The sequence below is a fragment of the Ips typographus genome, linkage group LG6 (genome assembly GCF_016097725.1).
Source record: "Ips typographus isolate SLU linkage group LG6, UJ_Ityp_2.0, whole genome shotgun sequence".
NCBI classification, from domain to species: Eukaryota; Metazoa; Arthropoda; class Insecta; order Coleoptera; family Curculionidae; genus Ips; species Ips typographus.
Window position 1 is genome coordinate 1,751,306 of NC_138427.1, and position 21,187 is coordinate 1,772,492.

At 34.5% G+C, this 21,187-nt stretch overlaps 4 protein-coding genes across 8 annotated transcripts; 1 reads left to right on the plus strand and 3 right to left on the minus strand.

Moving 5' to 3' along the window:
• Positions 1 to 413: 413 nt before the first annotated feature.
• On the minus strand, positions 414 to 3,855 carry LOC145730628 (uncharacterized). Of its 5 annotated transcripts, none has more exons than XM_081981941.1 (10): positions 3,787 to 3,855; positions 3,642 to 3,727; positions 3,362 to 3,577; positions 3,153 to 3,309; positions 2,914 to 3,097; positions 2,718 to 2,856; positions 1,108 to 1,264; positions 924 to 1,050; positions 793 to 871; positions 414 to 740 (listed from the first exon to the last, which is right to left on the minus strand). In XM_081981941.1, the coding sequence occupies exons 3-10, from the start codon at positions 3,566 to 3,568 to the stop codon at positions 669 to 671; spliced, it is 1,122 nt and encodes a 373-aa protein (XP_081838067.1). In that variant the 5' UTR covers positions 3,569 to 3,577; positions 3,642 to 3,727; positions 3,787 to 3,855; the 3' UTR covers positions 414 to 668. The 5 variants fall into 5 exon arrangements, with proteins under 5 accessions (XP_081838067.1, XP_081838066.1, XP_081838069.1 ...); XM_081981940.1 differs by having other exon boundaries at positions 3,642 to 3,740; positions 3,787 to 3,804; XM_081981943.1 differs by having other exon boundaries at positions 2,718 to 2,820; positions 3,642 to 3,852.
• Positions 3,856 to 4,862: 1,007 nt separating this feature from the next.
• Positions 4,863 to 7,963, minus strand: CCT5 (chaperonin containing TCP1 subunit 5). Its single transcript, XM_081981931.1, has 9 exons — positions 7,742 to 7,963; positions 7,496 to 7,586; positions 7,327 to 7,437; positions 6,932 to 7,266; positions 5,936 to 6,265; positions 5,713 to 5,882; positions 5,562 to 5,661; positions 5,305 to 5,496; positions 4,863 to 5,254 (listed from the first exon to the last, which is right to left on the minus strand). The coding sequence occupies exons 1-9, from the start codon at positions 7,847 to 7,849 to the stop codon at positions 5,063 to 5,065; spliced, it is 1,629 nt and encodes a 542-aa protein (XP_081838057.1). The 5' UTR covers positions 7,850 to 7,963; the 3' UTR covers positions 4,863 to 5,062.
• Positions 7,964 to 8,048: 85 nt separating this feature from the next.
• On the plus strand, positions 8,049 to 9,602 carry LOC145730630 (uncharacterized). Its single transcript, XM_081981945.1, has 4 exons — positions 8,049 to 8,572; positions 8,642 to 8,870; positions 8,933 to 9,170; positions 9,226 to 9,602. The coding sequence occupies exons 1-4, from the start codon at positions 8,308 to 8,310 to the stop codon at positions 9,469 to 9,471; spliced, it is 978 nt and encodes a 325-aa protein (XP_081838071.1). The 5' UTR covers positions 8,049 to 8,307; the 3' UTR covers positions 9,472 to 9,602.
• NAT1 (N-acetyltransferase 1) lies at positions 9,601 to 19,266 on the minus strand. Its single transcript, XM_081981928.1, has 11 exons — positions 19,126 to 19,266; positions 18,081 to 18,449; positions 17,523 to 18,022; positions 17,152 to 17,462; positions 16,817 to 17,088; positions 15,697 to 15,868; positions 15,312 to 15,637; positions 15,078 to 15,248; positions 14,906 to 15,019; positions 13,061 to 13,315; positions 9,601 to 11,194 (listed from the first exon to the last, which is right to left on the minus strand). The coding sequence occupies exons 2-11, from the start codon at positions 18,183 to 18,185 to the stop codon at positions 11,132 to 11,134; spliced, it is 2,289 nt and encodes a 762-aa protein (XP_081838054.1). The 5' UTR covers positions 18,186 to 18,449; positions 19,126 to 19,266; the 3' UTR covers positions 9,601 to 11,131.
• Between the last annotated feature and the right edge of the window lie 1,921 nt (positions 19,267 to 21,187).

The window sequence follows — 21,187 nt, forward strand, 5'->3', positions numbered from 1 at the left end:
TGTTGTAATTTCCAAGACAAAGGGTTCTAACCAAACTTGCTTTGGCTGGACTTTATTGGATATAAAAAGCCATATCTATACATATCTGGATCAGGAATGAAGCGTTCTTTGATTTTTCACTCACAACTTCTAATCAAGTACACAAAAAAATAAAAAAAAACATATTTTCTACTGCATCTCCATAGGTTTGTGTACAAAAAAAATCCGATAACGCCGCCATTAAAAGTTACATTCTAGGCTTTCTTGTAAAGAAGGCGGTGATTTAACCTACAACGCAAAGAATCTTCAAGAGTGTCTAAGCGCCACCTATTAACAAGAAAACACAACAAAAATTACTGCTGATACACTGATATTTTTTTATATTCTACAATAGACGTAAGAGACTATGAAATCAGTGTAAGAAAACCAATCAAATGAGTTTTTAAGAATGTACTTATATTACATACTAGACCGGCAGTGTATAAGGAACAGGAATGTTCCAACTCAATTTCGGAGAAACAACAAACATTTGGTGCTACTTTTTTTTTTATAAAAACCAACATTATCTTTAAATCGCATCAATAAGACCCCAAAAATAAAAACACTTCCTGCAGGAAATATTATTCAAAAAAGTGACAAACTTAGTTGAATCATCACCTGATTTAAAAGCAAATGTAATTTAGGTCAAATCAGTCGCTGTCAACTATATCTATCCGTTCTTGTACCTCCGCAAGTTCCTTGGGATGAACAGTTACTTTAGTCTAAAGCCCAGAAAATTTTATAATTTGTTTTTACCTCTTAGCATTTACTTACCGCCGAAGTAGAATTAGTACTGTCTTGCAAAACGTCCGCTTTTCTCTTCAAATCACTATTTGAACTTGAAGCATCATAACTATTATTAAGAACAAAATCAGAAGATAATTCAATTTTCTGCGTCTACTTACTTGGGATATTTTTGTCTGTGTTCCTCTTCAGCTCTTTTTGCTTCTCTGTAGTAAATACTCTTGGTTTCTGGTAGCAAATTTTTCCACATATCTCCCAGTCTTACAGAAATTTCTTTGTTGTTCTCTTCTACAAGAGTTAAAAATGTTTTCTGGGAAAAAAATAAACTGATGATTGTTTGCATACCGGGATGCTCGACGGTTAATTTTTTTCTCCATTCATTGGCAAAAATCATAAAGGCGTGGGGTGGTTTTGGTATGGGATTCTTTACATCCACCTTGATTGGTCGGTGATTAGCTAATTCTTGACTTCGAGACGTACTAGTATTGATTGTGGAGGAAACCTGGAGAAAAATAACCAATAAAAACTTTTATTTTTGTCCAATCAGAGCAATGTCCTATTTTCAATGATAATTAGTTATTAATAGGGTTTATTTTTGTTCTAATTTAAGTTCCTCATGTCTTAAATTATTTTCATTATATCGGTAAGTATCAAGTTGACTGGTTATGTATGGTGCCAACAAAACAATTTCCATATAGCGCGTTAAAAACACTGGCACGGCAAAAACAATTCATAGTAAGCTTAAGAAGGTTTCAGAGGCCTCTGGCAATACAAAATGACTGCTAGAGGCTTCTGGCACGTTAAAAACAATTCATAGTAAGCTTAAGAAGGTTTCAGAGGCCTCTGGCAATATAAAATGGCTGCTAGAGGCTTCTGGCACGTTAAAAACAATTCATAGTAAGCTTAAGAAGGTTTCAGAGGCCTCTGGCAATACAAAATGGCTGCTAGAGGCTTCTGGCACGTTAAAAACAATTCATAGTAAGCTTAAGAAGGTTTCAGAGGCCTCTGGCAATACAAAATGGCTGCTAGAGGCTTCTGGCACGTTAAAAACAATTCATAGTAAGCTTCAGAAGGTGATGGTGAAGGTTAATGAGCGATGTTGTCAAGTTTATACAGATACAATATCTTTGATTTCTCGGTGTCACCAGACCAAATAAATTCTAGAAAACGTTTGGAAATTAATAATGTCAACAGAACACTTGCAGCGGTTTCTGGCAATTTCAAAATGAATCTAAAGGTCTTTAGCAATTTAAGAAAATTCTTATACATTTTATGTACCTTGTAGAAGCTTCTAGCGGATTTTATGAGACTTTAGCAGTATTTGGAGATTTCCAGCAATTCCTCAACTACTTTCAAAATCGTTTGCAATTTAAAAAAAATCTGGAATATTTGGAATCTTTGTAAAGATCTCTGGTAGGTTGTGGGACGTTTTTAGTAGTATTTAGGGATTTTTGGCACTTCCAAAATAGTTTTAAAAACCTTGGCAAACTTAAACATATATTTTTTTTAATTTTGAGACATTGTATAGGAAACAGACAGTACCATAATGATTCACAAGGCCTCTGGCAAGATAAAAAACTTCTTTCAAGGTTTAGAACACTTGTATAAGGCTTCTGTCAGCTTTTAGAAGATTTTTAGTAAAATTATAGTATTCAGGTAAATCTAAAGACTTTTAGAAATTTAAAAATTTTCTAGACGGTTTAGGACAATTGTAGAGACCTCTGGCAATTTTTGGTTATTTGAGAGGGTTTTAGTAGTGTTATTAGAGGCCACTGGCAAATAAAAAATAATTCTAAAAGCCTCTGCTACTTTGCAAATAAATTAAAACAACATTTTGATAACAATAATCAATGAAACAACATACCAAACATGACTCACTAAAAAGAATAGCCAAACAACAAATGAACATTTGTGAATGCAGATAAGTAAACAATAACCCATTAATTTTAAATTACCTCATTTAATACTGGTAAATTACTTGGTAGCTTTTCTGTAGACCTTAATGGCAAGTGTTCCTTTAAATTAATTTGGCTGGGGCTTACTACTTTCAGCTTGCTTCTAGAATAGTCAAAAAGGGGTTTTGAATCATTTTTCCTGCATAAAACAAATATTTTTCCATTTAACTGAAAAAATAAAAATAAATACACATACAGCGCAATTGCAACTTCTTCATTTAACACTCTTTTAGTTTGGATGGGAGGTGTGGAATTATTTTGTACACTCTGGACCACCTTGGTAGGGTTAACTGGTACTTTTGGTAGGGGCACTTTTGCGGGTGAAACCACTGGAGGAGTACTTTCTGGTGGAACATCACGAAGTTTAACAGAGGACAAACCTTTAAATAGCACATGAATTAAGATCATTACAGATTAATAAGTAAAGTATCAAACCTTTAATTTGTAAAGCCTCTCCTAATGATAACACATGTGGCAAGTCTTTATCAAGCACCTTAACCTCACCATGGTACATAAAGTGTAATATGTATTTAAGATCGCTAAATCGAACTCCGTTTAAGAAAATTATAGGATGTGGAAGAGTGGTGTGTACCTGCATTAATAAGGGTGTGCAAATATTTCTTTTTTAACACATAAGTACTTACTTGAAAAATGCTGTGAAAATAATCACTGCAAGCTGACAATATTAGTTTATGGGTTTTAATGTACTGCCCTTCACAAGACAATGTAACATCCACTAGTGTCTCAGCATGTTGGTGTTCGATAAATGTTTGAACAAAATTAGCCAAATGATTGTTCCACTTTAAATTATACTGATCTCCTACTCCAACCTCACTATTACTGCTTTCCATACTTTTCAGCTGTTAATATAAAACAAAAAATTAAAAAATATATAAATTTTGTAGGAAAAACTTGTATACTAACCAAAATTTACATTAGATAAGAAAATCCTTCCAGGAATTAAGATGAGATATTCGCAACGTTTATTAGGGTAAAATCCTATTTGTTACCTGTGTAATAAAGCTGATAAACACGATAAACTGATAAGAAAACACTATAATATTCCTACTTGAAGCAGAGAAAATTTTAGAACACTCTCGGACTTCACACAAGGAGCAGACCGGAAAAACAACAAATCGATTCACCAATCACAACACGCGATTGAAGCGCCATCCAAAAATTGTTCAGCCAGGTTGCCAACTCTACAGTCTATTTATGTTGTTTGTAACGTTGCCAGAATGTGATTTTAAACTTAATCGTTTTAATTTGATAAAAAGTCGGTCTAACACTTGCCTCGACGTAATTTTGATTAGACTGCGTCAGTAGTATAAAATATAACCCCGGTAACAAGGAAATTATGGATATTTGCTATTGTTTATGTTTATAAGACCATGGAGCGAGCAGAGCGTTTTTTACATCACGTTGACGTAATTTAGCAAAACCATAGTTTGTTTGGTTTGACCAACTATCAAATTCGTCGTCGTCGTCATTGTGATGTCAAAAAAGCTCTGCTCGCTCTATGGAGCGTAAAAAAAAACGAATGCGGCCTTAATTTCAACTATTCGCGTTTCAAGTTAAGATCGCAGCGCCAGTTGAACTAAAATCGGGCCCCCTAAAACCTACTAAAACTATAAATAATATGACACTGTCACTTATTATATTTATGGAACTGTGGCGACTCACTTCGCACACGTCCACACAGATGGCACCACGCATCAAAAACTCTGCTAGCATCAAGCACGCATCGTCTGTCACAATTTAACTTAATATAGCAGTTACAAGTCAACTTTAGTCGTGTGTATAAGGCACGGAGCTGAGCCAGAGTATCAAGCCTTACTAACAAGTCCAACAACAGCTCCCGGGACGAAACACACTTTATCGGTCAACAGGCAAGTCCACATGACATCAACGACATGCGCCATCCCTGTCACTCCTTCGCTCACTCAACGTAAACGGAAAAATGACAGCCCGAAACTGTTTTCAAAATTGACCGCCAGAGGGAGTATCTCTTATCTTGAAATGCCAATAAACTTAATTTCTTTCAATACTCTAGTTCTGGACAATTGAGTGCAACGCATTTAAATTCATAGATACTGCAACAACTGCAGCCAATAATTTTTTTTTTCAATAAATAAAAAACTGCCACTATATCAAACTTTTATTAAATCGTGATAAGTATGTTTAAAATAGGCGTTTCGACAGGTGAATTAAGCAAACAAATACATACACTTCGAAACTTGCATTTTCGTTTTTTAAAATGGAGTATACCATAACGATTAGTTTATCAAAATTAGTTTTGCAAGCAAAAGAACTTAGAATAGAGACAATACTATATGCGAGAAAAATTAACCCTGCATATCACTAGGCGATCGCACGTCGTCGATTTTTAAGATCATTTTAACCAGCTGCGTGGCTAACAGCAGCTGTTGTCGCTTGGATCTCAGAGATTCGATAACATGTTGTTCACGCATGTTGTAACTTCCTGTAAACATGCAGTCTATACCGAGTGCGGGGTCTCCCGAAGCTGATTGTTTGGCCTAAAAAAATAACACATAAATATGCTCAATTAAAAAATTGTTTGTCTTACCTTAACCTCCCCCAAACAGTGAATAGCAGAAAGACCACTATTTTCAGCTAAAGCTAAAGGAATGGCTTCTAAAGCTTCAGCAAAGGCTCTGAATGCATACTGTTCTAATGTTGCTAGCTGATCTGCTTGAGCAGCCACAGCTAAACTGCAAGCGATTTCAGCGGCACCTCCTCCATATACTACTCTCGGTTCCTGCAACAAAATGGTTATTTACTCAACAAGTTCTTTAAGAAAACCCTCAAACAAATAACACTCACCTGAACCAAGCTTCTCACAACACACAAGGCATCATGTAAGCTTCTCTTTGCTTCCTCAACCAACATTTTGTTTCCTCCACGTACCAAAATTGTTACAGCCCTATAATGAACACTTAGAACTCAATCCCCCATAACAGCTGCTTAAACTTACCTGGAATTGGAGCAGTCTTCAATAACCAACATTTTGTCGCTAGTAGTACCAAATGATAACTCACGGACCAAACCAGCTGATCCTAATTTTTCAGGACTCAACTCCTCAAATCTCGGTACAATTCGACCGCCAGTAGCAATTGCAATCAGCTCAATTTCCGGCCCTCCAACCTACAGTCCACTTTTATGATTATATCCATGATCAAAATTTAAAACAAACTAACCCATCTGACAGCCGGCAATTGCTGCTCCAATAGGAGATGATTTGCCTCATCATCAAATCCCCATTGACAAATAGCCAAAGTTGTTCCAGCTTTCTTGACCAAACCAACCATTTCCTTAAATTTGTCCTGTTCATACTGCCTCAATTCTTTGTACTTAGCGACGTCAGTCACTTCCAACTTATGTTTAGTCTTTGGTTTTGGTGGTTCAAATGGACAAGTCAAAATGGCGATTTTCACATCTTTCAATTCTTTAGGCATTTGAGGATGAGACATTGTTTTGTCAATTATGACACCTTTTACTAGAATGGTATCCTCTAATTGTCCACCAACCTAATTGAAACATCATAATAATCTTTCGACTTAAATAGATTTTCATGAAAAAGACAAAATGTCCAGACTGACAAGATACAGCAGAAGCTTTAAACTTTCATTTACCATGATGATGAGACAAAGTTAGTTTACATTAAAGGCAAAAACTGTGTTTGTTACAAATTAATTCAGTTTGTTACCCTTGTTATCTAAACTTTAACTCTCCAAAGGATTGAACAGTGTTGTCAAACGATTTTTTGGTACTTAAAGCCAAAGATTAAGTACAAGAAAAATTAAGGAAAAGTAGTGATTAGTGGTAAATTAAGTTGATATCATGCATATGATATTTTAAGTTGTTTTTTTTTTAATTTATGTTTCCAGACACAGCTCTTTTCATATTAAAAACAAATAATGTATACATACATATTTCCTTCTTTTTCATATAAACCAAGCAACTAAATAATATTTAATATTATAACTGCCAGTACCAATGATTAGAAAATGTATGTTGAATGTAAATGATGCATATGTCATCAAATTGTTTGTGTTACATGTCAATACAGTACCACCAGAAATCCAACTATAATTATTGAAATATTCAGAGATCCAAAAAAAAAACTTAAAAAACCGAACACAGACACATTTAATACCAGATTGATACAAAATATTATAAAAAGCACAACTTACCTTTCCTTCAACTTTAATTAATTCAAAGTTCACATCTTTCTGTTCTAAATCAGCTACTGCCAATACAGCCTTGACAGCAATTTCAGCCATTTGTTTGTGACATTTATTGATAATCTTTGAGCCCAAAGTAGTCATTGCCACTTTAACTAAAGGTTCAATATTTGTGGCTGAAACTGGAAACAACTCTGCAATCTTTTCTAGATGATTCACAGCAGTCTGGCATGCCAACTCAAAACCATCAGCTATCCTGATTGGGTGAATACCACGGTCTAGCAAAGCTGATGCTTGCTCTAACAAAGCACCAGCAAGTACTACAACACCAGTAGTACCATCTCCTAAAAATTTAGTTTTTAATTAAGTTTTGTTCTTTCAACAAAATATTAGTGTGTTAGCACCAATTTCGTCGTCCTGCGATTGAGACAACTCTACTAAAAGCTTTCCAATTTCATGCTCCACATCCATTAACTTTAAAATAGTGGCCCCATCATTAGTTACAGTGACATCACCTGTGATGGATTTAACTTTAGTAGATAAGAAAAAGTTGAGAAATTATGAATGACAAACCGTCAGGTGATACCATCATCTTGTCAAGGCCTTTCGGACCCAAGGAGGTCCTGATGGTATTTGAAATCTGTCTGGCAGCCAAAATATGAGACTGCAATAAAAAGTTGACATTTTAATTAGAAATTTTCAGTAATAGAAACCCAAATTATGGTTCAAAATCAGTGAATTGTGCAAAATGGGGGGTTTATTTCATTTTTTTGGGCCAGTCGGTTTGATTCCCTGAAAACAAAACAAAACATAACCTACCTTTAGGGCGTCTATTCCGGTCAGTCTTTTTTGCCTGTCCTGATCCCTCAGGATAATGAAAGGTCTGCCGTATTCATCAAAGGCAATACTGCCTGGAAATCCAGCCATAACTGTTCACAAATAAACTATTTTCTTTAAATGGATGTTTAAAGATTTAATTTTTTGAAATTACAAGAAATAACAAAATTGTAATTTCGGTTCTCTGTGGAATAAGTCACCTGTCAGTGTCACGAGATTTTGACAACGACAGTCACATGGAATTTTCCACCAATGAAAATGCAAGCTTTTTTCGACATTTGTCTTTAAACCCCTCTAACCTAACTTTATTCTAAACAAACAAATTAACAAATGTTTTGTTTATTTTCATTTTCTAATCATTTTTATATTAGGTAAATTAATTGAATGTGTAATTTGAACAACAGTCTTGCATTGTAAACTAAACAGCTTTAAAAACTAGTTAAATCAACACGGCTTTTCACCTATTCCCAAAAAAACTGTATAAATAATAAAAAAAAGTCCAAAACCTCTGAGGTATCTTTATTAACAGGTATAATCAATTGAATCCTATGGGATTTGTGGAAGATGAGCTCACTGAAGTTAAGAGACTCTGTGAGCATGTGGTGGCAGGGTCGAAACTTATTTCATGTGTACCGACTATGGTACGAGTGGAAATAAGAAAAACAGACTTTAAAACACTTAGTCTATGCCTCCAGTTTCCTTGTGATTATCCCAAGGTGCCTCTGTTACTTGAACTGAAAAGTAAAACTTTGTCAGAGAAGTTGCTCCTGAATTTGACTAGTGTTTGTGAACAGGAAATCAAATCTATATTGGGTAATTGAGTGTTATCTAGAAATTAGGTTTAAGCTACATCTTAAGTTTATTAGTCTAGTTCTCCTTTAGGAAAACCACAAATATTGCATATTATAAAGTTTCTTAGGAGGTTCATTGATGAAAATCCCCTAATTTGTTGTTATGAAGAAATAACCAGAGTGAAGAAAGTCCTGAGTGAAAAGGATGAGTTAAAACTGAAACAGAAAGTCTCTAGTGTAGTTTTAAAAGTCCATAATGGGAATTATTATTTATCAACAAAAATTGGTGTTCCTGATAATTATCCATCATCAGCAATTGTGTAAGACACTTTGAGTAATGGTTTTGTTCAATAATTTTACTTCACTAAAACAACTGTTGCAGATTACAAGATGCTGATACAAACTTTTCCCCAGCATTCTACAAACACATTGTAGCTCAAGCAAAAGAAATTGGAAGGAGATGTGTGGAGCCACCATTGAAACCCAAACTAAACACACCAAAATTTAAACCAAGCCCTTCCTTAGAAAGGGTGGCAACCTTTTTAATAGACTGTATAAAACGACTGCCATCTGAACATTGCCAGTTTTGTAATAAAATTTGTTTTCCAAAAAACTCTCAAGTATAAAGCTTAAAAAAATCATTAACTCATTTACCACAGCAAAACCAAATTGTAGGAACTGGAAAAAGACGAAAATTCTCCTAATCACATTGAGAGAGTGTTCTGTGGACATCTTTTTCATCAGAGCTGTCTGTTGACTTTTATGAAACAACCGCCGTTTGGGAATAAAAAATGCCAAAAATGTGGGGAGAAAATTTCCCATTTTAAGTGGTCATTAAGCGACAGAATGGCAGAAGCACGATGGGCGCATGAACAAGCTAGAGAGAGAGAACTTCAAGAAGTAACAGACTTTTTTAGTTGAGTGTTTTTGCTGAAAGCAAATGTAATTGTTTGTTTCATTAAACTGATGTGTAGAAGATACTTTGATTCAGAGTTTAGTAGAGACTTAGAGAGATTCATTTGTGGGTTTTAAATAAAAACACTTGCAATGTTTATCGGATGTAATTTATTAACACAAAATTGACGGTACATTTTCCGGTAATTAACTTAACACACAAAACAAAATTTTAGAAAATTATAAGACAATAAATCTATTGGACACATTTGAGGAAAATCCACCCCTTTTGTTAAATTACCATTCAGGGAGTTGTAGTAAAAACTAAATAAAATCACAACGTAAACCTGCGCTAACTCAATGTGATGACTGTAGAAATAAAAAATAGCAGCTTCTTTGGCTGAAAAATATGTAAATCAATATGAATTTATGCGCAGTTAAAATGAGCAAAAAGAATTAATATAAGGCTTTAATAGAGTTAGGTGGAAATAGTAGTGCCGTATTGAAGTTAAACAGACGTGCCAACCTACGATGACCGTTGTTGGTAAAACTGCAAGAAACACAGCCATTTTTTATGAAATTGTCTATATATTTCGGCACTTTTTTTGTGTGACAGCGTATTGTTAAAATTGAACACACAATCACAGTTTTTCAATTGAAAAATGTAGTTACATGAATAACCTACTACGTGATTATTGTGAACACTGAACTAACTTAATAAAGAGGGTCTGTTTTCTATGGTTGTGTTTATAATGTTTCAGTGGACCTACACCATCTGGTACAAGATACAAATAAGAAGTCCTAGGTGGCCAACTATGTGGCCTGTAAAACGTTGCTTTATATAACATTCCAAAGCGTGGGACATTATAAAATAGTTTACACAGACAAACCACTTAGTTGACAACAAAAGTATTTTCAAAAGAGAGTCTATTATTTACTAATTATAAGCTAGAAAAATAAAACCAAGAACTGAAAAAATGAGCGAATCTTTATATAAAAAAGAACACGCATCCATTATGCAAACGTAATCTTTTTTTATTATCCTACACGATACATTTAGCTAAACAGTATATGAAGACTACACCCTAATGTTAATGGTTACTATAATCGTTACGCATTCAACACTTAATACCTAAACAAATTTATCTAAAAGGAGAGAGACTTGGGCTAACTACATCGGGTGAAATGAAACGACAACACAAAGAACATTGAAACATCGAATTGACTTAAGGCAATTTCGGTGGGCTATTTGTGTCATACTTATTGCTGCAGTCAACCTGAAACTTGAAGCAAGCTTGAAGGATAAACCTCACAGTCTTTTCGTCTGCTTTAAACTACAAATATTCTCAATAAAAAAAAGTCAGTTTTTTTTTTAAAGGCGTGCTTCGCTCGATCCCAACAAGAAACTTCAAGCTCTAGAAACCGGTCTCTCCACCACACTGACACTACTTGACGATTACTTATTTTAAGGCGGTGTAAATGACAAACTTGTAAAATCCAAACCCCTAACTTGAAACTAGGAATATCGTAAAAATAAAAAAAATCGAGAACCATTTTGTTTACGTCTTTTTTTCGGCGATTTTTCATTTTTTTTTGTCGTTAAACTTAATCGATTACTTTGCTAAATGGGCGTGATTGGTCATTATAATAGACTTGACGAGTGTTTTGTTTAAGGGGGTGGGGTCGCTCAGTCGTCCCCTTCTTCGTCTTCAGATTCGGCTTCCTGAAGCCATGTAAGCCACTGGTTAACCTGTAACAAATAATTAAAATTGACCTCTAGCATATAGACTAAATGATAAGTACAGACAACCAGAGCAATGTAATTAAAGTGGCACCCAAAAAGGAAGCCCTTTACGCTTCAACGGCTTCCGAATGTATTTCGGCCGCTTAAGTTGTAGGTAAACTCTAAGAGATGGCGCTAATACAGCTCCTCATTGCAGACATACTTGATTTTTTTCAAATAAATTTGAGTTAAATTACTCGTATTTTGAAAACTAAACAAGATAAGAATTTCTGGTTTGGGGTATCGATAATACAGATCTACAGGGTGTCTAAAAAGTCTGGAATATTGCAAATATCTCGAAAACTGCTGATTTTATTTTTCTCAAAATTTGCGTCTTGTTAAAGTAAATAACAGCGCATGACGTGAGGGTGAAATGAGGTTCGCAAGTATACAGGGTCAGTCACAAAGTATACCAACTTTCTTAATTCAAACCTAACACACTGTATATTACTTCAGATTTTAAGAGTACTCATAAAGGCCAATTCAACGATCTACAGTATAAAAAAAAAATAAAAAAAAAATAAAAATTAAAAAAATTAAAAAAATAATAAAAAGAATAATAATTATTAAATAAACAAATCACATACTTCCTGCTGCGTTCTCTTACGGTCGCCATATCCCGCCATACTTAAGATGTCAGTCTTTTCCTTCTCACTCAAAAACACCATTTTAAGTAATAGGAAAATTTGCCAATTAATTTAACATTATATTGACGTTAGCTGTCATTGTTACACCTATCATTGTTATAGGTAGGTACAAAAAAAAAAATCGTATATCGTTCAATTGGCCTTTATAAGTACTCTTAAAATCTGAAGTAATATACAGTGTGTTAGGTTTGAATTAAGAAAGTTGGTATAATTTGTGACTGACCCTGTATACTTGCGAACCTCATTTCACCCTCACGTCATGCGCTGTTATTTACTATAACAAGACGCAAATTTTGAGAAAAATAAAATCAGCAGTTTTCGAGATATTTGCAATATTCCAGACTTTTTAGACACCCTGTATTTTAAAAGTCACAGGACTCTTTTTTTAACGTCAAAACAGAATCCTAAAGGTCCCGTGACCGTTTTTTTAGTTTTAAACTGATACACTAAATCACGTTTTCAAATCGCGTGACTTTTTTAACGTCAAAACATATCCTGAAGGTCACGTGGCTCTTTTAAGATTACAAATGCAATTTATAATGTCACATGACTGATTTACATGTAATTTTAAGGATCACGTAACTGATATTTTTAAAGACACCTGACCCTCTTTACAGTGCAAATTTAAGTTTTTTTTCAGCTCGTTTTTCAGTTTAAATCAAACCGTTCACGTCAAACCGGAATCCTAAAGGTAACGTGACTGTTTTATATGTTAGAACCTAACTATACGTGACTCTTTTTACAGTTCATAAAGTCGCATGACGATTTTAAATACTCAAATTTTATTTTTAAAGATCACGTGACTCTTATTTAATGCCAAAACGGAACCCTGAAGATCACGTGACTGTAAATGACAAAATATTATTTGACGGGTCACGTGAAATATTTTCAATAATTAAATTTAATTTTAAAGACTACGTGACCGTTTTTTAGTTTTAAACTCTAAATCTTGTGACTCATTTTAAGGTACAAATGGTCACGTGACTGTTTTAAGATTAAACATGGAATTGATAACGTATTAAGTATAAAATAACCCTTGATGAATATTAAAAACAAATAACAATAATTAAAGAAAACACACAAAAAACTGTTATTTTTTGCTTAGAAACAAAACAAAAAATGTGATTTGTCAACTAGACAACGCCGCATTAAAGAAAAAGACATAATTCTTAGTAAAATAGTTTACCTGAAACAGAGCCTGTCCTTTGCCGGGGTAAGCGTCGGTCACGTCTTCCTTCCAATTGAGAAACGCCTCCTCATCGACAATTTCCAGTTCGTACATCGCCATAAACCATCTAAGCAGTTGGCCTCTAGGGAATCCCAATGCGTAGAAATGCATCTGTAGGGAGTAAACAGCGACCAGCTGTAAAGATGATTTGTCGCGCAAGAAGGCGTGCAGGATGAGCTGATAACGTTTCAGTAGGGCCTGTTCCTTTTCAGTCTTAAAATAAACAGTATCCCCTTGAAATTATTGTTCAACAAAAAATAGTTTTATGATGGTTACCACAAACAGAAACGTCGGATATCAAATACAATAATAATGCCATGTTGCAGCTTTTCAACAAGCTAGAAATTCTAGGTACAAAGTTGGGATCCAAAAGAAGGATATTCTATGTATAAATTCCCGCATTTTGTTGTAAAAAAACATAATACTAATTAGTGTGTCTGAGTTAACAGTGCAAATCACTTCAATTTTTCAACTCTGCCTAACAATTTCCCGATGTTCAGCAAGATTTTCATACGACAAAATAAAACCTCTTAAGTATCACATATACAGGGTGGTCCAGTTAACATACATTATGTCATTTTCATGAAAAATGCTTCCCAAGGAAAATACAGTCCATAAAAGTTCAGTTTAAAAGATCGGTTTCTTGTCATAACTGTCAGACCGCTGGAGCAATTTTAAAGACCCAAAACCAACCCAACCCAACTTAAAAATTATCTTGAAAACGGTGAAAATTGACTTAGGAAGCTTAAAAAATTTCTTTGTAGCCAGTTTTCATAGTTTCCAGACAAATTGAAAGACTAGTTTTGAAAATTGACTTATTAACCAGTAATATTACTTTGAAAAGGTGAAAATTTACTTTAGAGGCTTAAAAATTGTCTTTGTAACCAGTTTTCACGCAAATTGAAAGACTTTAGCCTTGACAATTGACGGAAACTGTGAAAATTGACTTGAGAGTATTAAAAAAACTGTCTTTGTAGTCAGTCGTTAAAGTTTTCAGATAAGTTGAAAAACTTTAGTAGTAAAAATTGAATTCAAGTCACACACACACACAATTTACACATTTCAACCTTGAAAATTGACTTGCACACCAAAAACTGACTCTGTACCAATGTAAAGTGACATCAAAAGCTTAAAATTTGCATTTGAAGTAAGTTTTCATAATTTGAAAATACATTTCAATATTTTAGTCTTGAAAATAGTCAAATACACGATATTGACATTGGATTCATGAAAATTGACGACTAACTTTTCAAGTTTTTTTACTTTTTCTTTTTTTTTACTTTCAGCTTTAGAAAATCGTTTTAGGGTTATCTTCACCAAGTTTTTGACATAGCAGACTTAAAAAACTATTTTCAGTGTCAAAAATTAACTCGTAAACCTCACCGATGACCAGATTTGAATCTTTTTGCACCATTTTAAAGTAAAAAATACAATAACCCAAGTAGACATTTTTGTCAAAATTTGAATAATATCCAGTGAGCGTAGAAAATAATGACTATCCCCCTATATCGACGCGTCTAAACAATTTTGAAGAATGTCATTCACATCAAATAACGATTACTCATTTCATAATTACTTGTTCCAAATTTGATCATAATTGGTCCAACGGTCTGACAGTTGTAGCAAAAAACAATTTTTTAAAATCAACTTTGGAGGTCTTTGTCTTCCTTAGGAAGCGTTCTTCAGGAAAATGACATAATGCATGTCAACTTATTTTTTGATGGGCTATCGATTGGTGAATTATTGACATTTAAAACTGGACCACCCTGTATTATGTAAAAAGTAAGGTAACAGCGTACTTACCATAGCTTTTTCGTCTCCGGCTGATTGAGCCTCCTGAGTAATGTATTTAATTAAAACGGTCACGAGGGCATTAATAAAGCCTGGATCGTTAAAATTCGAAGGTTCGAGATTTTCCTGGAAAAACAAACTCATGTAAAATATGTTTGAATTGTGAGAAAGTGAGAACACTCACCTTGATCCACTTGTAAAATGCTTGCGGATTGGGATCAGTCGCCAGCTGTCTTGCCAAGTCCGCTTGGATACGCAACAAAGGATACAAGAAAGTGAGTTCACGTTCCTCCAAAATTTCGGACAATCTTTCTTTAGTTCTGTCAGCTTCAGGCAGTTGTGCCATCAAATTAATCTAATTAACATCAAACCCACATTACTTTATCATAAAACTTTGATCTGGTTGAACCATTCTTACTTTACTCTTGTTAAACATTTCACTAAGTTCCGACTTTCCAATCTTCATCTTAATACGTTGTAGCACCAATAAAAACAAAGGATAGTGTGCCCCATTGTCTGTTAAAATGGCAACATCAGACAATGGTGCCAAATGCTCACAAACGGCAGCTGCTAGCAGACCGGAAGCCGCAGTTATAATAGAATCTTTTTCGTTTTCGCCGTCAACGGTGCGTTGCTCCAGTACATGGCATAACGACTTAAAAGCTTCTTGAACGGCACCACCCGACACTGCACCGTCTTCTTTCAAGTTTCCAATCAGTTTAATGAGTTTCTCCTGTTCAACATCTACCAGAGACATCAAATTTATATACTTCTCATCCTAACTTAATCCAAGATGTACTCACCAGACTTATCTAGAGCCAAGGACAATCCAGAAATAACAAGTTCTTTGACAAATTTGTCAGGAACTTTATGTTCCTTGTAAGAGTTAATGGCTTGCTTTAGATCTACTTCACCCTTCCAATATTCGTCTAGTAAAGTATTGAATTTTTTCAGTACTTCTTCTTTGCTTGGACCCTGCATTAATTATCCTTAATTAAACTCCATTTAATTAATACTAAGGTGGTAAATCATTATCTTTTGAAACTTTTTCTTTTCTCCCAAAATAGGAGAAACCTTTCAAACACTGAAAATTGCTAAAATTTTGAAGTTAGCTTTTATGAATTCTACATTAATACAATTTTCAAGAATTTGATGTAAATTTCCAGTTTACTAATCAATTTTCAACATTTTGATGTCAGTTTTCAAGTTAATATTAACAAGATTCAAGCACTAAAATTGACTTTGATGTCAATATTAGATTTTTTTATCAATTTTCAACAATTTGATGTAAATTTGTAATTTAGAAGTCAATTTCCAACATTTTCATCTCAGTTTCCAGCTTTCAAGTTTCAGGTACTAAAATTTGTTGGAAAAAAATTGAAAATTGACTTAACTAGCAAAATTTCTATTATCAAGTTAGTTTTCATACATTTTATGTCAATTCACGATTTGATGTCAATTTTTAGTTTTCAGGTCAATTATCATGTTTTGAACACCAAAATTTGTTGAATTTTGGAAACTGTCTTGACTGGCAAAATTCCATTTATAAAATCAGTTTTCATGAATTTGATGTAAATCAGTTCACAAGTCAATTTTTATGAATTTGAGGTATATTTTGATGACATATGACTAAAGAGTAACCATACCTTACTTTTCAGTCACTGAAATTTGTAAAACAAAATTTGATAACTTACTTGAATGGAAACATTCTAATTATCAAACCAGTTTTTGATAAATTTGGCGACAATTTGCAGTTTTTAAATTAAATTTTATGAATTTGTGGTCAATATGAGCTCAATTATCAAGACTTTGATGCAATTTCCAGTTTACAAAACAATTTTGATGAGTATTAAAATTTAAATTTAAACTTCTGACGAATTATCAGCTCAGTTTTCTTTTCTCTCAAAATTAGAGTAACCTTACCTTATCTTTCTTAGATTTAGGCTTTTCCTGCGCTACCTGCTTCATAGGCAGTGGTTCCTTCACAGCACTGGGAGGTTGTTTTCCACCTCCAAAAGACGGCGGTTCGGTATTCACATTCCTAGTGGGCTGAGATGCATTTACAGCGTTGTGATTACGCACCGACGCTTTGTGGAACATCATCGTCGTCGGTCTCAACTCCATCTCGTGCAGCTCCTCCTTGGCCACTATTAGATTGTTACGCTTGAATCTGGGAGCTGTGTCTTTGTTGGACTCTGTTATTTTATTTGAAGAGTTTGTTATCGTAATGTACTTATTGTGAGATTAGTTACACTCACGATTGTTGTAATTGGCCCCTGAATTATTCTGGTTATGCTTGTAATGGCCTCGTCGGCTACCTTCATAGTTGCCGCTATTGTATCCCTGGCCGGTTCTCCTGTCGCCCCTGAAGGGAGCATCTCTTCCATCGCGACCTGAATAACCGTTCGATCCTCCAAATGGTGGTCCCACTGGTATTAGAGCGGCCGGCGAAGACGTCAGATTTAATTCGGCTAGCATGTCATCCAGTCCGCCTCTAGTTCTTAATGGGTGTCTAAATAAGGAGTCTGTTTGGTTACGGTCCGAATCGCGGTCGTGCTGGTTACGATCTCTGAAATTTTTGATATTAAAATGCCTTAACAACCAAAATAGAAAAACAACTAAATTTTACCTCCTAAAACCTGTTCGGTCGCCTTCTGCAGGTCTGATCTGCGCCATTGGAACAGGTCCTTCGACCACAGTGGCCTTTCGAGGCATCCAATTGTCGCTTCTCAAGTCAATGACATCTTTCAGCATAAACCTTATCCGGGGCTGCAGATCCATATTTTCAGCCAATGAGCGCATCCGATCGAAATACTGCTCCATAAGGTAATGGCCCTTTTCCGTATCGAGGATTCTGCCGCATGTGCGCATGATTTGGCAGAGACACTCGAGATCTTCGGACGGGTCGTCCCCTCTGCGCACGAGCAACTCTCTGATGCACCTATGCAATATGCACTCGGAAAGTATCTCCAATTTTCCCAGTTCTCCGATAAACTTGATGTTGCCGAGCATTTTGCGCTTGGCGTTTGAATGTCTCTCGTCCAGCTCGTCCCTGTTAAAGGGAGTGCCGTCCTCAGAGAATCCATTGATGTTACGCTCTAATGCGGCTGCTCGATTCTCAAACTCTACCTAAATAACGAATCCACAATGATAACTTTATCTCTCATCACTTCACTCTCAAACTTACTTTGCACTTATTAAGAAGCAGAATTCGGAAGGTGTTAGTGCTACCGTCGCCCTGTTCAAAGTTTGGCGCTTCTTCGCTCAGTCTTTTACATAGCTGAGCGTACATCGACGAGTATTTCGGCTCATCTAGCGCCTTATCAAAGATAAGCAAAATGACGCCCTTTAAAATGACCGGTGACTGTAATTCGACCCGCAGCAAGTCATCGCTCAACTTCTGAAATTTCTCTGGAGTGAGCTTGTTGAGAATGCCTCGGACCCTACGGAACACCTGGTCATTACGAGACTCTTGAGTGGCGACCGCATCGCGGAGCCGAAGCGTCGATGGTGGGACCCAGCGTCGTTTATTGGCGGAAGGTGCGGCTACGCCGTCCTATACAAGTTACAATTTGTACAAATTCTCCCTATTCATCATAAAAATAAAAAGCAAACAAACATGTGATACAAAAGGTGATCAGAAATATGAAGTAGACAAACTATTAATTTTAATGAAATGGTAAAACAGCACCACATTAAATAGGTAATCTAACGTAATTCAGCGATTTACAATATTATTATTTAAGTATTGTTCTAAAAAGTGATTCATACGTTGCTCCAGGTTTTCAAGTATTTCCATCAAAATATAAAACACAGACTTGTTTTCCTAGAACACTAAACCATTCAGATTGAGTTAAAATAAAATTATGATTTCATGATTGATTAAATTACCTGTTAATCACTTTATTTGATATGTATTGAGGACAGGTAATACAAATCGTCGCAATTATTTAATTAATACTTTGGCAGTTGGTCTAAAAGTACATTACCTTAGATACCTGATCAGTTTCATTGTTTCAGTTTTTCAAATTACAGACAATTAAATTCAATAATAAAACAAATACAAAATTCCGAGATTTTTAAAGTAGTTATTTACGTCAAATTATTAACAATATTACGACTTTCATGCAAGTAGTTATAATTAATCTACTAGGAAAATCCAAGTAGTCAAGGATCAAATTCTCTAACAGCTAAATATCTGTAAAACGTTTTTAAATATAATACAACATTACCTTCCCCGATGCACGAGCTGCTTGTGGCCCCGGTTGCCTGGGGCTCTCCGTGGTGAGGGTGGGTTTCTGCGGGCAACCAATTGCGTGTGCTGTCCCGTGCTTTGAAGAAAGAAAAGTATCACTCTCACCAAAGTGGCCTTCTTACCTGTAAAATTAATACTTCATTTTAAACGCAAACTAAGTGGTTCTAAAACCGTGACATTTGGAATGTTCAGGTAGAGGATGCTTCATTTCTGGGTATCAACCAATTAACGACAGCTTACTTACTTAGTGAAGCGTTTCATAAGGAAACGATATTCGTTACTTTTAAGAAATACTTTCTAGCCTATCCGCAGTCAAACGGAAACAAGTAGAAAAGATAATACACAAACACGTATTTAATATCAATCATTACTACATAGGCCTGTAATTTTTGTTAGATGTTTTCTATCAAATGTTTTTAATTTTCTTTCCGCGCTGTTGGTTTGAACAGCCGGTGATCTAATTAGGCACTAACTGGAGTTCTCCCCCTTTGCTTTGTTCATTTTTTTACGGAAATAGATATTTTATTTGGGGCAGAACATAAGCTAAGTCAACTCAACACAACTATGTAATGCTTTGTAAAGTAATAAACCACTTGGCTTAGCCCATTTATACACATAGAGGAAACTCCTATATTGGTCATGAAAATTAATATGAATGGTGGCGGCAGTAAAGAGGGTCTCATAATAAGGCTGATAGTTAACACTGATTGCATTCCATAATAAAACTCATTATTGAATTAAATTCAATTTGAAAATATATAATATAACTAGCAAAATGTATAACAGTTTAGGAACAAAACTAAATGATAAATGAATCAAAACACTTTGTTAACAGATTGACATTAAAACCTTGCTTAAATAATGCTCTGAATCATTACTTGTATGACTGATTGAATTCAGGAAACTAAGATAAAAGGATATTAATGAAAACATGTCTGGAATTTCATGTACCAGATGTTGAATAGTCACTGACCTTCAAGGCTGCAGATTAGGTGCAATTACAAAACATACTGTATATTATTTATTACCCAGGAAGGCTAATAAATACTTGTTTACCAACAATATATTTAATAGATTTTTTTTCCATACAACCTGCAAAAAACTTTGGATATCATCTACAGGCCAAAAACTAATTTGATTCCATCCCTATTTTGAGAGTGTAACCCTTAGCTACACCCTTTGCAAATTTTTAAATCTGCATTTTAATGAAAGCAAGAATGAAAGGCTCTTTTCCCCTGAATTTTATAATCCAGGAACGTGTTCAGCTGCTTCCATATATTGTAAAACTACAAAGTTATTACCACATTTTCACATTTGACTTTGTGTCAATTTTTTAACACTTTTTTTAGACACTAAACCAATCCTATAAAATATAATCAAATACTAATAATAAATTAATAGTATTTGAAAATCATGTCATACTTATGATACATATCTAATCTTGTTAAGCTTAAAAAAATGTTTTTAACAAAGGACTTGTAATTTGTAATAGAACTAAAGTGAGCTTAAATTAGCTGATCTAAATAAAAAATGCATACATTTTAAAATCCTCTTTGTAGAAAACCACTTCAACCATTTAAACTGTGAATGGCTTTGCTGTCTGGAAACCAAAATTAAAAACTACTAGCATGTAGAAGAGTGGTTTAATTTAGTACAAAAAAAAACACTCTTGATAGAATATACCATTAAACTTTAGACTGTAAGCCAAGTGTTACTTAAATAGTTATGTAAAATAAAAACTAATTAAGTAATTAAATAATAGAAATACATAATATCTCAGTTATTTAAAAAGAAACAGGCCTGCTGAAAACTGTGTTGTTTGCTACTAGCTACCTTAAATTTTATTAAAATTAGTAATGACACTAACTTTTAGTTTTAGTAAATGCAATATTCAGATAATCCACCCTGGCATCAATGAAGGAAGAGAATTTACAGTAATAAAAGAAGAAAAAAGTCCAGTAAACCTGTCCAACAAAGAACAGTGGGAGGTCAGCGACCTAAAACGGCTGACGATATTCAAGGTCCTAGTAGAGGTACAT